The sequence below is a fragment of the Syngnathus acus genome, chromosome 1 (assembly GCF_901709675.1).
Source record: "Syngnathus acus chromosome 1, fSynAcu1.2, whole genome shotgun sequence".
NCBI lineage: Eukaryota > Metazoa > Chordata > Actinopteri > Syngnathiformes > Syngnathidae > Syngnathus > Syngnathus acus.
The window spans coordinates 6,362,299-6,374,766 of record NC_051087.1 but is presented as its reverse complement, the minus strand read 5'-3'; the positions used below and the strand labels follow the sequence as shown (position 1 = coordinate 6,374,766).

The 12,468-nt window shown below is 43.9% G+C and overlaps 2 protein-coding genes across 2 annotated transcripts in view; both read right to left on the bottom strand.

Moving 5' to 3' along the window:
• Positions 1-209: 209 nt before the first annotated feature.
• Positions 210-7,735, bottom strand: pgm2 (phosphoglucomutase 2). Its single transcript, XM_037270653.1, has 13 exons — positions 7,540-7,735; positions 4,767-4,934; positions 4,209-4,400; positions 4,031-4,114; positions 3,767-3,960; positions 3,431-3,620; positions 3,259-3,356; positions 2,874-3,054; positions 2,691-2,784; positions 1,825-1,954; positions 1,403-1,595; positions 751-884; positions 210-673 (listed from the first exon to the last, which is right to left on the bottom strand). Exons 1-13 carry the CDS (start codon positions 7,612-7,614, stop codon positions 571-573), a joined length of 1,836 nt encoding a protein of 611 aa, XP_037126548.1. The 5' UTR covers positions 7,615-7,735; the 3' UTR covers positions 210-570.
• A 682-nt stretch (positions 7,736-8,417) lies between these two features.
• The window catches only part of zcchc7 (zinc finger, CCHC domain containing 7), a 28,634-nt gene continuing 24,583 nt past the window's right edge, over positions 8,418-12,468 (bottom strand). Inside the window, exons 7-9 of the mRNA XM_037270780.1 lie at positions 10,183-10,275; positions 9,847-9,964; positions 8,418-9,563 (exon numbers count right to left, since the gene is read on the bottom strand). Of these exons, the coding sequence (XP_037126675.1) occupies positions 9,001-9,563; positions 9,847-9,964; positions 10,183-10,275 (774 nt within the window). The 3' untranslated portion in view covers positions 8,418-9,000. The remainder of the gene's footprint in view (positions 9,564-9,846; positions 9,965-10,182; positions 10,276-12,468) is intronic.

Here is a 12,468-nt window from a genome sequence, read left to right as displayed (position 1 = left end):
GGAGCTTTGATGACAGCTCAGCTTTTGTTTATAGAATTGTATTGTACAGCCTAAAGCTGAAAATTCCCAAACATTACAAATCCCCCCACTAGACTCGTGTTTCCCAACTTTTGAGCCAAGGCACATATTTACTGCTCTAAAGAAAGTTTAGGTGAATTATCTGCATGTGAACTAATTATAAGTTAATTGTGTTAAAGAAATCTCAAATAAACCAGGAATTAAAATGTTTATTACCACATACCTCACAGAAAATAGGAATGATTATCTGTTTATGTGAAAGGAGCCCTAGCAACTTCACAACACATCGTAATAGCTCAAAATGTACTTTGTACATCAAGACAGTTTGACAATGAACCAAAAAAACTCTCCAACCCATTTGCAATAAGAAAATAAAGACTTAAGTGGCAGTGTGTTAAAAAATAACCTCCTTAATTATGTTTTAAGAAAACATTGCTTTGGATCTGATTTAATGCTGTTGCGTGTTACTAGTTGCTACTGGTCCCCTGCTCTGTATGATGCACATTTGTAATTAAGACAGACAAAACATGATGTGGTTTAACAATATCGCTTCTATTTTGGCTTTGGTTGCAATTTGTTCTTCTGTGGCTCAAAGAAGTTTTCAATGATGGCATCAACCAGCTGGTCCAGTTCCTTCTTCAGGTGCTCCAAATCACTGTCAAGAGAAAGCGCCATTATGTCAGAATGACTAAATTTTTCTGACATTAATTTACCGCAATTGTGCTTTTGTACCTGTTACCGGGGGCTGCACACAACTCAGTGTAATATTTGATTTTGGGTTCGGTGCCACTGGTTCTCATGGTGGCCACGCCCCCATTGGAGAAGGTGAATGTGATCATCTGACTGGAACGGGAGGTGGGAAGAATCTGGGGACCAGAAAAATGTGACAGTGGATAGACAGTGAAGGAGAAAAACCAGGAAGGCATTTAGTCAACTGCAGATAGTAGGGTGGGGGTGTCTATATTTGTACATTTGCCTTTCTGCGAACCTACTGATAACACTGACATTAGGATCAGTGGTAACCTCTTCTCATCCAATTTGAACACTCACAAAAATTAACCAGCGTATCAAGTGGTTGCCATATATAGAACAAAATAAATGCGTGTATAAAATAAAGCAGCCCTAGATTTGCCAATAGGTAATTAAATTTGTAAAGACTATTGAGATGAGACCATGTTTCTGAACATAACCTTACTTTTTTAATATTTTTGGTGTTGTGCCATTCCATTTTTCCTAAAATAAACATTTGCCTTGGCTTTCTAAGAGTTGAGAAACACTTGTGTGTGCAATTCCATAGCAAGTCTGACAGTTTGTCTATATGCTTACATCATGTTGATACATGCATGGGTTTTGAGGGGGACAAAAAAAAAAGTTTGGTACGTACAGCCTTGTTATCAGGCTGGCTGTTGTCGTAGCCAGTGGTCAGGTCGCGGACGGAAGTGATGGAGAAGCGACCACATTTGCTTGGGTAGGAGTCCTTGCCGCCGTCATAGTTGCGCAGGCGCTCAAACAAGCTACGGATCACATTCCGGTCATGGCAGATGAAGTAGGAGTTCTTACTGTAGTGGTAGCCATACCTGAGAAGGAGAGAGAGAGAGAAAGGGAAAACTTTCATTTTTTTAAACTTACATCATCAATTTGAACTAATCCACTTCCGGAGGTAGCGCACATTGCAAAAATCCAACTGCCTTCCACAGTTTAGGTTCCATTTTTCAATGAATGGAAATTGATTAGTTTCCTTGTTTAGCTACTCTGGCAGCAGTGCATAGTGGAGGTAATATTCATTGTGTAACTGCGTAATCTTACTCTTTATAGATGGCTGTGAGTTGCTGAGAGAGACTCTTCCGTTCAGCAGCCAAGTAGGAGACCATCTCTCCTGCGATTGCAGCTGCGCTCACTCCATCTTTGTCCAACACTGAGGGACTGCACATATACCCTGCAACAAACACGCAGGCATACACAATGTGTCACGCCATGCAATTTGATGACTCTTGCTGCTTTGACATCCAACACGATACACAGTGTATAGAGCAATGTGCTGGCACAGACGTATTCAGTTTGATCAACAGATGATCCATCCATTGTCTATTCAGGGTCGCCGGGAAACTAAAAGTAATTGTTGTAAAAGAGATTTTTTTTTTTTACACTCGTCAATGGTTCAACACGTTTTCATCTTTTGTGATGGGTTTAACATGATTGACTGTTAAAAAAAACAACTTTTTTTATGCTCATTTTCCCTTCATTACGTGTGAAGGGAAAACCATTGGCGTTCAAAGGAGGTCTTCCAATTTGTACGAATCCTAAATCACTTGTAGTGAGTCTAAATCACATGGAAACTGATGAGGCCACAAATAAAACCAGCTTGTGACATAAATTAGAATTAATGTAATTGAACACAAAGACAGACTCAGGATATCCCCTCTATTATATCGTTACCCTAATAGGATAACTGCCAAAGTCATTTTTAGCCTACCATCACCATATCAACATAAAGTACCGATGTGATTGCTAAAAACTGTGCTTTTTCTTTGTGTCTGCATACTGTAGATTCTCGGTCACGGTAATCCGGAAGGGTTTAATCAAAGCAAGTGCACTCTTCTTGTTTGTTCAGTTTGTTTTTCCTCATTTGGCAATTATGCTATTAGGCTAATGGTGTGCGTGTTTGTGTTTACCGATGGCCTCCTCAAAGGCAAACAGAACAGTCTTGCCTCGATCCAAAAGTTCTCGGGCTCTGTTTCCCATCCATTTGAACCCTGTCAGTGTTTCCTATTCGGAAAGTCGCCACAATTTACTCAGTATTTTCGCATTAAAGGACATACCCAGAAGGCACTTTAAAGCGGCGGCGAATCTGTTACCTCAAAGTGGAAGCCTTCCTTGAGCGCAATGGCACGTAGAATCTTGGATGAAACAGTGCTGGCCAACATGTAGACGTTTTTCACAGCGCCACTATCGGGGCTTTGCGCTTTCCAGCTGTGGAGCATCCACCAGCCGAGTAATGCTCCCAGCTCATTGCCGCTAAACACTCGCCAGCGTCCACTTGCAAACAGGAAGAAGACAGTATGGCCATGAGGAAAGAAATATTATCATTATGATATTGCGTAAGTGAAGATGAACCATGGGCTATGTTACGTTGTAATCAGTCCATTTTCGACACCATCCTGTTCAGGGGGATCAGGTGCTTCTCCCGGCTGACTCATACGCTCAATAGAAACTGTATTTAAACATAAAATATAAATGCACCTCTCCTGCCTCTCGGCGGCAGCCAGCCGATCAGCATCCGGGTCATTGGCCAACACCACAGTGGCCCCTTCCGTCTCAGCCAAAGCAAAGGAGAGGGTCTGCAAAACACATACACTAACTCACCACACCTACAAAACACGATTGTCCGCATGCTTGCATGTTCTGAACGCACCAGAACTCCCTCTCCCTCTTCAGGATTGGGGTTTATAACAGTGGGGAACTCAGGGTCCGGGTCTTTTTGTTCCGCCACAGCGTAAGGCGCGTGAAGGTCAAAGGCCTCGAATGCCGACTGCACAAACGTGTGGCCAACACCGTGCACGGACGTATGCACGATTTTCACCTCGGAACTCTTGTTTAATTCCCTGGAAGAAGAAAGAACCGCACAGGCAGATTTGAATGTGTTAATGTAGCGTGGCGTAGTATTATTTTGAAATGCAAACAATGCAGACAACTTTTTGCTTTGAGTTTATAGAAATATAGTCCTCTTGTTTGTTATTTATGTGGTTACCTGTGGTGGCAGTGTTTCTGAATGGCTTTGAAGTAGCTAGTGTGGATGTCCTTATAAGGGTCTTTGAGCAGGGGGCTCTTCAGGGCTCCCTCTGTATTCCAGGACTCTGACCAAGGCTCCAGATTCTCCGCTATTGCCTTGGAGATGCCTTTGTCGTGAGGGGACACAATCTGGGCACCATTGTCCCAGTATACCTAAATAAGAGCAGAAGATAGGAAGTTGAGCAAATTGGCAAAATGAAATAATAATAAAATACAGCGTTACCTTGTAGCCGTTGTCTTGTTTGGGGTTGTGTGAGGCCGTCACCATGATGCCAGCACACAGACCGAGGTGTAAAACTGTGAAAGGCTGAAAACGAAAGATCAGCCTGGGTTTCTTAAACTGGATTAAGCATCTCATCAGATGCAGAGAGAACATTAAGTTAAAGTAAACAGCGTGTTACCACAAAGGGAGTAGGGGTGATGTCAGAGAAGAGGTGCACAGGAACCCCTTGGCTGATGAACACAGCTGCAGCAAGTCGAGCGAATTGTTTGCTGCTGCCCCCGCTGGGAGGGTGAGCTCGGGCATCGTAGCCGATCACCACTCCTCGCTCCTTCAGGTTGCCAAAACGTTCTTCTAGGTAGCGGCAGAAACCCTGTCGAGTAAGAACAAAGGGAAAGAGCTGAATCCGAGTGGGCTGTATGACTTTAAAGAAACGTTCAGTTCATTCTTACACATGGTTAAATAAAACTTTTGATTGAAGACCCAAAACAACACTTTAAACGCTCACATTTCACCAGCAAATGCTGATTTAGAATAAAATTCTTCATCTTGCATGGTACAACAGATTGAAAACAGCACTTTCGCTGTGCCTAATTAATCAGTTCCTTGCAAAACACCGGACCTCATATACAAACCCTCTACCGAGCGTTCACATGGAATTTGTTCTTGAGACGAATTGTAAAAAACAAACATCACGTGTTTGTGTGTGTGTGTGTTAGGTATTTATCCATTAACCAACCTGTGTGGTCTGGATGACGGTGAGGTCGTTCATACAGGCTATGCCGGGTCCCATAGCAGCCCTCAAACCTGCCGTACCAAACTCCATCCTGGATGAGAAACATTTCTTGAGCGTTTCTATGGCGCCGTCTTTCAAAAGTTTCTCCACTGCTGACTTGGTGTTTGGATTCTGGGGTGTGAAAACACACATAAAAATCAACTATTATTAGCATACGTATTTTGTTTCATAACAATACTTGAGCATATTTACAATTTCATGTGTACATGAAATAGGAGATTTTGTATAGCATACATTTGTATGATTTTATTTATAGGTCCTCAGTCTATTTTAAGTAGAGCTCCACTTTTACTCTTTCACAATTTATTATTTTAAAAGCTCTGATATGTTTATGCAGCAACATTCGTGCACTTTTTCCTGCACTGTCAATTTGAAATGTCCAGTACTTTAATTAAGGGATGTTATTTTTTTTCCATTTCCCTCCTTTTGGTCCCTCTACCCTAACCCATTAATTGAAAAAATAATTGATTATCAAAATAATTGTTAGATTGCAGACTGACAACCGACCTTAAGTCTGAGAAGTCTGTATCCATTTTCCAATGTCAAAGTCAAAGTCAAAGTCAAAGTCAGCTTTATTGTCAATCCCTTCATATGTCAAGACACGCAAAGAAACCGAAATTCCGTTTCCTCCATCCCACGGTGACGAGACATACAAGTAGGCGACACAAAACAAAAACAAGAAGGCACAAACCATAAATAATAAATAAAATAAAATGAGCGATGAATAAAAACAGACCAATAACCCATTGAATATGAGGGGCAAAACCGAGCCAGTGAGCATACAGCAAGAACAGGACGCTACGCTGAAAGGGGGAGCGAGTTCAGGATCCTAACAGCCTGGAGTACGAAGCTGTTGGAAAGTCTGGTGGTGCGGGAGCGCAGGCTCCTGTACCGCCTCCCAGAGGGCAGAAGTTCAAACAAAGAGTGAGCGGGGTGACTCACATCACTCACAATCTTGGTCGCCTTGCGAGTGAGATGGGAGGTGTAAATGTCCTTCAAGGAGGGGAGAGAAGCACCAATAGTCTTACTAGCCGTTTTCACAATGCGCTGCAGGGCCTTCAAGTCTTGGTCAGTGCAGCTGCCACCCCAGACAGCAATACAGCTGGAGAGGACGCTCTCAATGGTGCCGCGGTAAAAAGTAGTCATGACGGCCGGAGGAGTCCCCGCTCGCCTGAGTTTCCGAAGGAAGTACAGGCGGCGCTGGGCCTTCTTCGCCAGCGACGCGGTGTTGGTGGACCAGGAGAGATCCTCACTGATGTGCACCCCCAGGAACCTGGCGCTGCTCACTCTCTCCACCACAGCACCGTCGATGGTCAGCGGCAGGTGTTGGGCGTGACCCTTCCGGAAGTCAACGACAATCTCCTTGGTCTTGTCGACGTTCAGCAGGAGGTTGTTGTCCCTGCACCACGCGGTCAGAAGGTCAACCTCCAATGTGACCTGATTAGTGGAATCCCTTGTCAATTAAAGGAAATGAATGACTGCATTTGTTGGCCACATGCTTGCTTGCACGTTACATGTATTACAAACCATCCCATGAAAATTCCTAACCTGCAAGAGGGCAGTTTTTTTTCATGAATGGCGATGAAAGAAATATTTGTGCAAAACCTGAACGTTGATCAATTACTAGGATACTAAAATATTAAAACTAAAATCATCTAATATTAATAATTACAAAAAAAATCCCAATGTGGTTCAATGTACATGCATTTTATACCTCTAAAATAAATTTCTTTAAATCAAAGTAACTGCGCATGTCTTTGTGAAGGCAAACTTCCTCATACATACAGTTCTTGTTCTGTCATTGTAATTATTATAATTAATGGCTGAACCTGATAAAGTGCCCGGGTCAGAGTACACTCTTTATCTTTGTAGGGGTTCAGAGTCCATTTTGTTACCTATCCACGTTCTCCCAAGGTCGAATATCTCATTAAAAAAAGAGCATTTCAATAATCAGAATCAGAATCATCATTAAAAAAAGAGCATTTCAATAATCAGAATCAGAATCAGACACAGCACACGATTAACACACAAGTAAAACAACGGGGAGAGAGTTCAGGACCCCAACAGCCCGGAGATCACAAACTTCGCCAGTGCTGGCATCCCACAACAAAGTCTCGGCACCATTCTTCACGGATGTAGACGCACAGTCCACCTCCACGCGATGTTCCCCCTCGTACAATGGCCCGGTCCGCCCGATAGCGCGCCATCCGCTCCAGACGCAGAGCAGCTACGCACTGTCCGGTCCGCAGAACTCAGCAGGCATGTTGATGTCCAGCGATCGAACGTCCGCCAGAAGAATGGAAGGCACGGCCGGGCGAGCTGGGGTGGCCGCCAGCCAGGCCCGGACGCCCAACCGGGGGAAGAACAGCAGGCGAGTCCGGCGACGCTCCAGGACGGCGCAGACCGAGCGCCTTTAATGTCCCCGCTTCAAAGTTCAGGTCGCCACAAAACTCGCTTTCGCCGATGTCGAGCAGAACCAGCCCGCCGCACTTGAAGCACAACCCGGTACGACGAGACGAACACACAAAACTGGCGGACAAACATTAAACGACAAAACACCGTTCGGGACAGAGAGAGGCCGCAGCGTGTGCACGCGCCGCCATCTTACTTCCTATGTGTCAAATACAGCTGACTTTATACCAGTGTAAGAAATATGGGAGAAAATCCCAACTTTCCCTGGTTGCTAGCAGGCTAACATCTTAGCTGTCATCTTTACCTTGTCGTATTGCAGCCATTGTGTGACAGCCTGGTCCAGTTGAGTGTCCCCGGTTTTGGAAAAGCCGTTATCCATGTTGCTGCCGTGGCCGATGACTGAGGATGTTTCAAAGTGCAATTGCGATCCGACGCGGAAGAGCCCACTGTGTCGTCCCACTTACGCTAGCGAAGCTAGGAGGGCAGTACTTGCTGCATTCATGTTACGTGGGAAAACCCGGTGTTTGCTGGTTTTAGATCGGCGAGAAACGCCATATAAACAAGATTTGACTCCTTTTTAAAATGCCAGAATTAATTTTGATACATGGCAATTCACTGCCTTTAATGTTACATTAATTTTATTGTACTTTCACAGTTTTTTACGTTGCGTTTACGAAAGTCAGGGTAATCGTTGAACAATCTATGCCGAGTTTAATGAATGAACACGTCACATGTTTCTCGTGTGTTGCGTTCTTTTGCTTGAACAATAAAAATAGTAATATAGACGATCGCAGCTTCATGTCAAGTTCTCCGAAATAATGGTGATTGGGAAAATATTAGCGGCATAATAACAGATTTGATCCGAGTATAGTTGATAAGAGTTTTGTTAGGGGAGTTTCTAAGTTGTATATCGTCATCCTAACAGCATAATTGTACCATTTGTGTTCAAATATGCATTGCTTCTCAAACAGCAATTTAATTATTATGCTAACCATTGGCATGTAAATGCATTTTTTGTTAAGTTAAACAGACTTTCTTATAGCAAAGGTAATATAAGAGACAAAGCAAAAAAATATATATATATTCTAATAATCACCCGAATCCTCTTGATATACTTGTTTGTCCAGTACCTGGTAGTTACAATTGTTTGCATTTCTACAGTAAAAACAATAAAAAATGGAATGCCAATAAGCAACATTTTATGTTTAATGGAGAAACATTTAATTGAAACAGGATGAAGAGAACAAAAGAATAAAATTAGAACTTTGTCCACACAAAATGACTAGCAGCCAGGGTCCGACGGTAAGCGTGTGTGGATGGTCATGCTCGGGCCTGCCAGACCAGTACTGGCCCTGATTTAAAACAAAACTTAACTAAATTTAAAATGTTTAGACTGTATATAGGCCTACCTGTGAATGAAATAGTGATGCACATTGAGCCTGTGGCCAAAAACGCAATGCGTCAGTGAAAGCCCTCATTTACTAATCATCTAATGTACACAGTGGGGGGTAAAAAGAGCACAGATGATCGGTCAATTTACATGGGCAAAAGCCAAAATGTTGAATATTAGAAAGATATAAGAGCAAGAACCTGTTGATTCTGTCTCATTTTTAATGACATCTTATACTGGTGGCTCGGTCGAGCCAGCATCAGTGAACTTTGGGTGGCCTGACACAGTCACGTACACCCGGTTAATGTCGGACCCTGTTTCGGACCCTGTTAGCAGCCCTGACAAACATTCAAACAGACGTATACTCACACAGGTTCATACACGTTGCTTTTGCTTGCGTTTCCTTTGCGGTATGCTAAACAGATTCTCATCTGTTGGATACATCTCTGTGTCCATTTTTTTCCGGAAATTATTTCTCTTTCTATATTTGTCTTTTCTTGACTTGCCAGGTGTTGTCTCAAAACGACCAGCATCCCTGAACTCCACGGATGAAGCTTGGTTGTATTTCTTCTTCTTCTTCTTCTTCGGTTTTTCTCCTCTGGCTCCCTCTCTGGGGAAATCCAACCGTTCATCTATTATGAGTTTGGGTGGTGCGGGGCGTTCTTTGGGCACCGGTCTCTTGGGTTTCCACTGTTTGGCTGCATTCCCTTGTTGTCTTTCCTTGTTAAACCCCCTTTTGGGAAATACCTCAGCCTCAGAGTCATTTCTGTCATGAACAAATTTATGTCTGGGGCTGGATTTGTGCTTCCAAACAGTCCTTTCAAATTTATTGTCAAAGAGGTGGCCATTGTTTGCATGGCTGATTTTTTGTTTCTTCCTCTTTGGTCCAGGAGTCGAAGAGTGGGAGTTGTCGGATGTAAGGCTATTTTTCTTCAGTTCTGGGGGTGATAGCAGTATTAACAAAAGTTTTTATTAGTGATTACACGTGACATCAAACTGAAAACGTTTTTTAATATTTGGTGAGCATGTCAAGCTAAATAAGTGGGATGTGATTATATTAATGTAATATAATTCTAGTATTGGGTCATATTAGCTCAGCTATAAGCTTGTATGCTTGTATTGATCAAGCTGAGAGCAAGAATCAGATGAAATTGCCTTTAAGTTTGTGATTTTACATGACTACTTCAATTGCCGAATGTATTCCTTTCCTATCAAACCAACCTTCAGCCTTGTACTTCATCCTGTTTCGTCTGCATTTGATATCCATCATGGTGTCATAATAGTTGATGAAGGGTGTGGCAACGTATATCCACCTGAACATCCTCTGCTGGTTGCACCCCTGAGGTACACACAAAAAAGAGCCTCACTTGTCATGTGAGTTTCATCGAGGTTTCTTTTAAAAAAAACAGTCAGTCAGGTAGACGTAAGGTAACATTCAAGTGGCTACAGATGCATGTTTATAGCGAGGTCGGTCAAATTGAAATGTCTGTCAGCTGCCATGCAGCCATGCATTGAAAACAAAAAAGCATACATATGAAACTATTATATATTACTCACATGGCCAAAGTGTCCTATTTTGGAACAGTTGTAGCAGTAGGCGGGGCTTCGGCCATTGTCCTGCTGTTGCTGCGTTGGAGGGCCCGTCTTGGTCTAAGCACAGGGACACAATTGAAAGAAATTCTTGACAAGAAGATTTAACATTCAAAATGGCTAGTTGTGTTCGTATATAAGCCTGCTGGATACAATGTGCTTTAATCTTTTGCTTCTCTCCCATCATTCATTCCCATGCTATTGATAGCGGCCTCTGTGGTGAATATGGACGCCGATATAAACCGCTGATTACAGCGGCTATAGGTAGACGCCTGTAATGACCCCTGCATGATAAGTGTGTGTGTGTGTGTGTCACGGGGTCCCGTCCCCGATGGGCAAGGGCTCTGAAAGCCTTGCATGCTCCAGTAAGCACAGCAAATATACACTGATAAAGAGCAAGAGCAGAGACACAGCACAGTGTATTTACTGTTGATGTCTCTCACACACACACACACACACACTCACATGCACACACACACACACATGTGCAGGCACGCACACGCACGCACACGCACACGCACGCACGCACGCACACACACACACACACACACACACACACACACACACACACACACACACACACACACACACACACACACACACACACACACACACACACACACACACACACACACACACACACACACATACACACACACACACACACACACACACACACACACACTTCTAAAGATGCCTCCTCATTCCCAGATCACAATTCGAAACCCGCCATTCTTAAACATTGCTTAGCTAGCGTTAGCATTAGCAGCTTCCTCCCAGCTTCCCTCCCTCCCTCCCTCTCCCTCTCCCTCCCTTTAACGCTTGAGTAGTTTTGCGCTAGAAAGGATGAATGCTATTAGAGCGTCGCGTCATTATCGGGTCAGACCGGCCGGACCCATCTCCATCACAAAGGCCAGGAGATCACAGACCCATTGCACACTCACCCACGTACACACGCACACACATTGAACACACGTACACACACACACCAGAAATCTTGGTTCTCGTCATCTCTGCCCCACGACCTCCACCCGCCCTACCCCTCGCCCTATTCAGAATTCATGTAAATTGGCTGAAGGTCTTCCTGTATCGCGGCAACTCTGACCTTGAGCTTGTGTTATCTCAACCTGCTAGGATCCAGCACATAGACACCCCCCAATCAGGGAGATCTAACCTGCTGACGGCAGTTGGTTTTGCGATTCTTTCTTTTTCTCCAATTGCAGCATTGACTGGTGACGAGCTAATGAAATAAATTACTCAGAAGTTTCCAAACCTATATGACACTCAACAGAGCATAGACTGGAAAATTGGTATGCTGTTAATGCATTTCAGGAATTTAGGAATTCTTTGCAAGTAAAATGCTAAGTATGGTTTTCATCTGCAAATGTAAAGACGACAAAGACTTTTGGTATGTAAAATTCCACATGTGCAAAGACAGTGTCAAAATAAACCTGATAGCTACATTGTGTAGACCTTTATATAGAGCACCACGCCAAAGTTGGGGTATGGTGTTGGGGTAATTTTGGGGAAAAAAAAAGACCCCATCTCTTGTTTGAACTCTTTAGTTCATCCTCTATGAAACCCATAAATGACAAGTGGCGTAAACTACCAGATGGACTTTCCTCAATATCTCTCCGCACGAATGCGCAGATTGAGTCTGAGTGCCATGGCAGCAAGAACAATGTGATCCACTTCCTGCTGAGATGACATGAGGACTTTCTGGAGCAGCGATACTTGAGCCGGTCAGTAAAAAGAAGAGAAAGAACACAGTTTAGGCTGGGCGTGGATAGATGGTAGAACCAGAGGCTCCTAAAGGCTTCGCTGTGTCGACATACCCAGCCAGCCAACCGTGGCCTCTCGTGCACGCACACACAAGAGCGTTTTCTCTGTGGCGCGGGCACACACGCACACACAAAACTGTTTTCCCACAGTTGTCTGGACACTACAACACTCTGTCCTTTTAAGCCCCACTCTCCTCAGGTCCTTGCTTGGCTGCTGGTGGCAAAGCCGTGATAATCCTTCGGCCAACACAAAGCTTAGGCTGTTACACACGACAATCGAAGGGAAAACACACACACACTCACACACGCAAGCTTGTGTGTGCGTAAGGGGGGGCGGGAACAAGCTGGCTGGGGGCAGCAGTACCGTTTTGCATATGGTATTGCAGCATTTGGGAGAGGTTTGCATATGTTACTGGTCCAACAAGGGACCAAAGCCGCAAGCTTTATCATAGCCAACAGCTTCAGAACACGA

Excerpts from the sequence above, each read along its gene's own strand:
- pgm2 (XM_037270653.1), bottom strand. The coding sequence starts at position 7,614 with ATGGATAACGGCTTTTCCAAAACCGGGGACACTCAACTGGACCAGGCT. Across the intron at positions 4,401-4,766 it reads CCGTCATCCAGACCACACAG|GGTTTCTGCCGCTACCTAGA; the intron begins GTTGGTTAATGG and ends CTTACTCGACAG. Across the intron at positions 885-1,402 it reads GCCAGCCTGATAACAAGGCT|ATTCTTCCCACCTCCCGTTC; the intron begins GTACGTACCAAA and ends TCTGGTCCCCAG.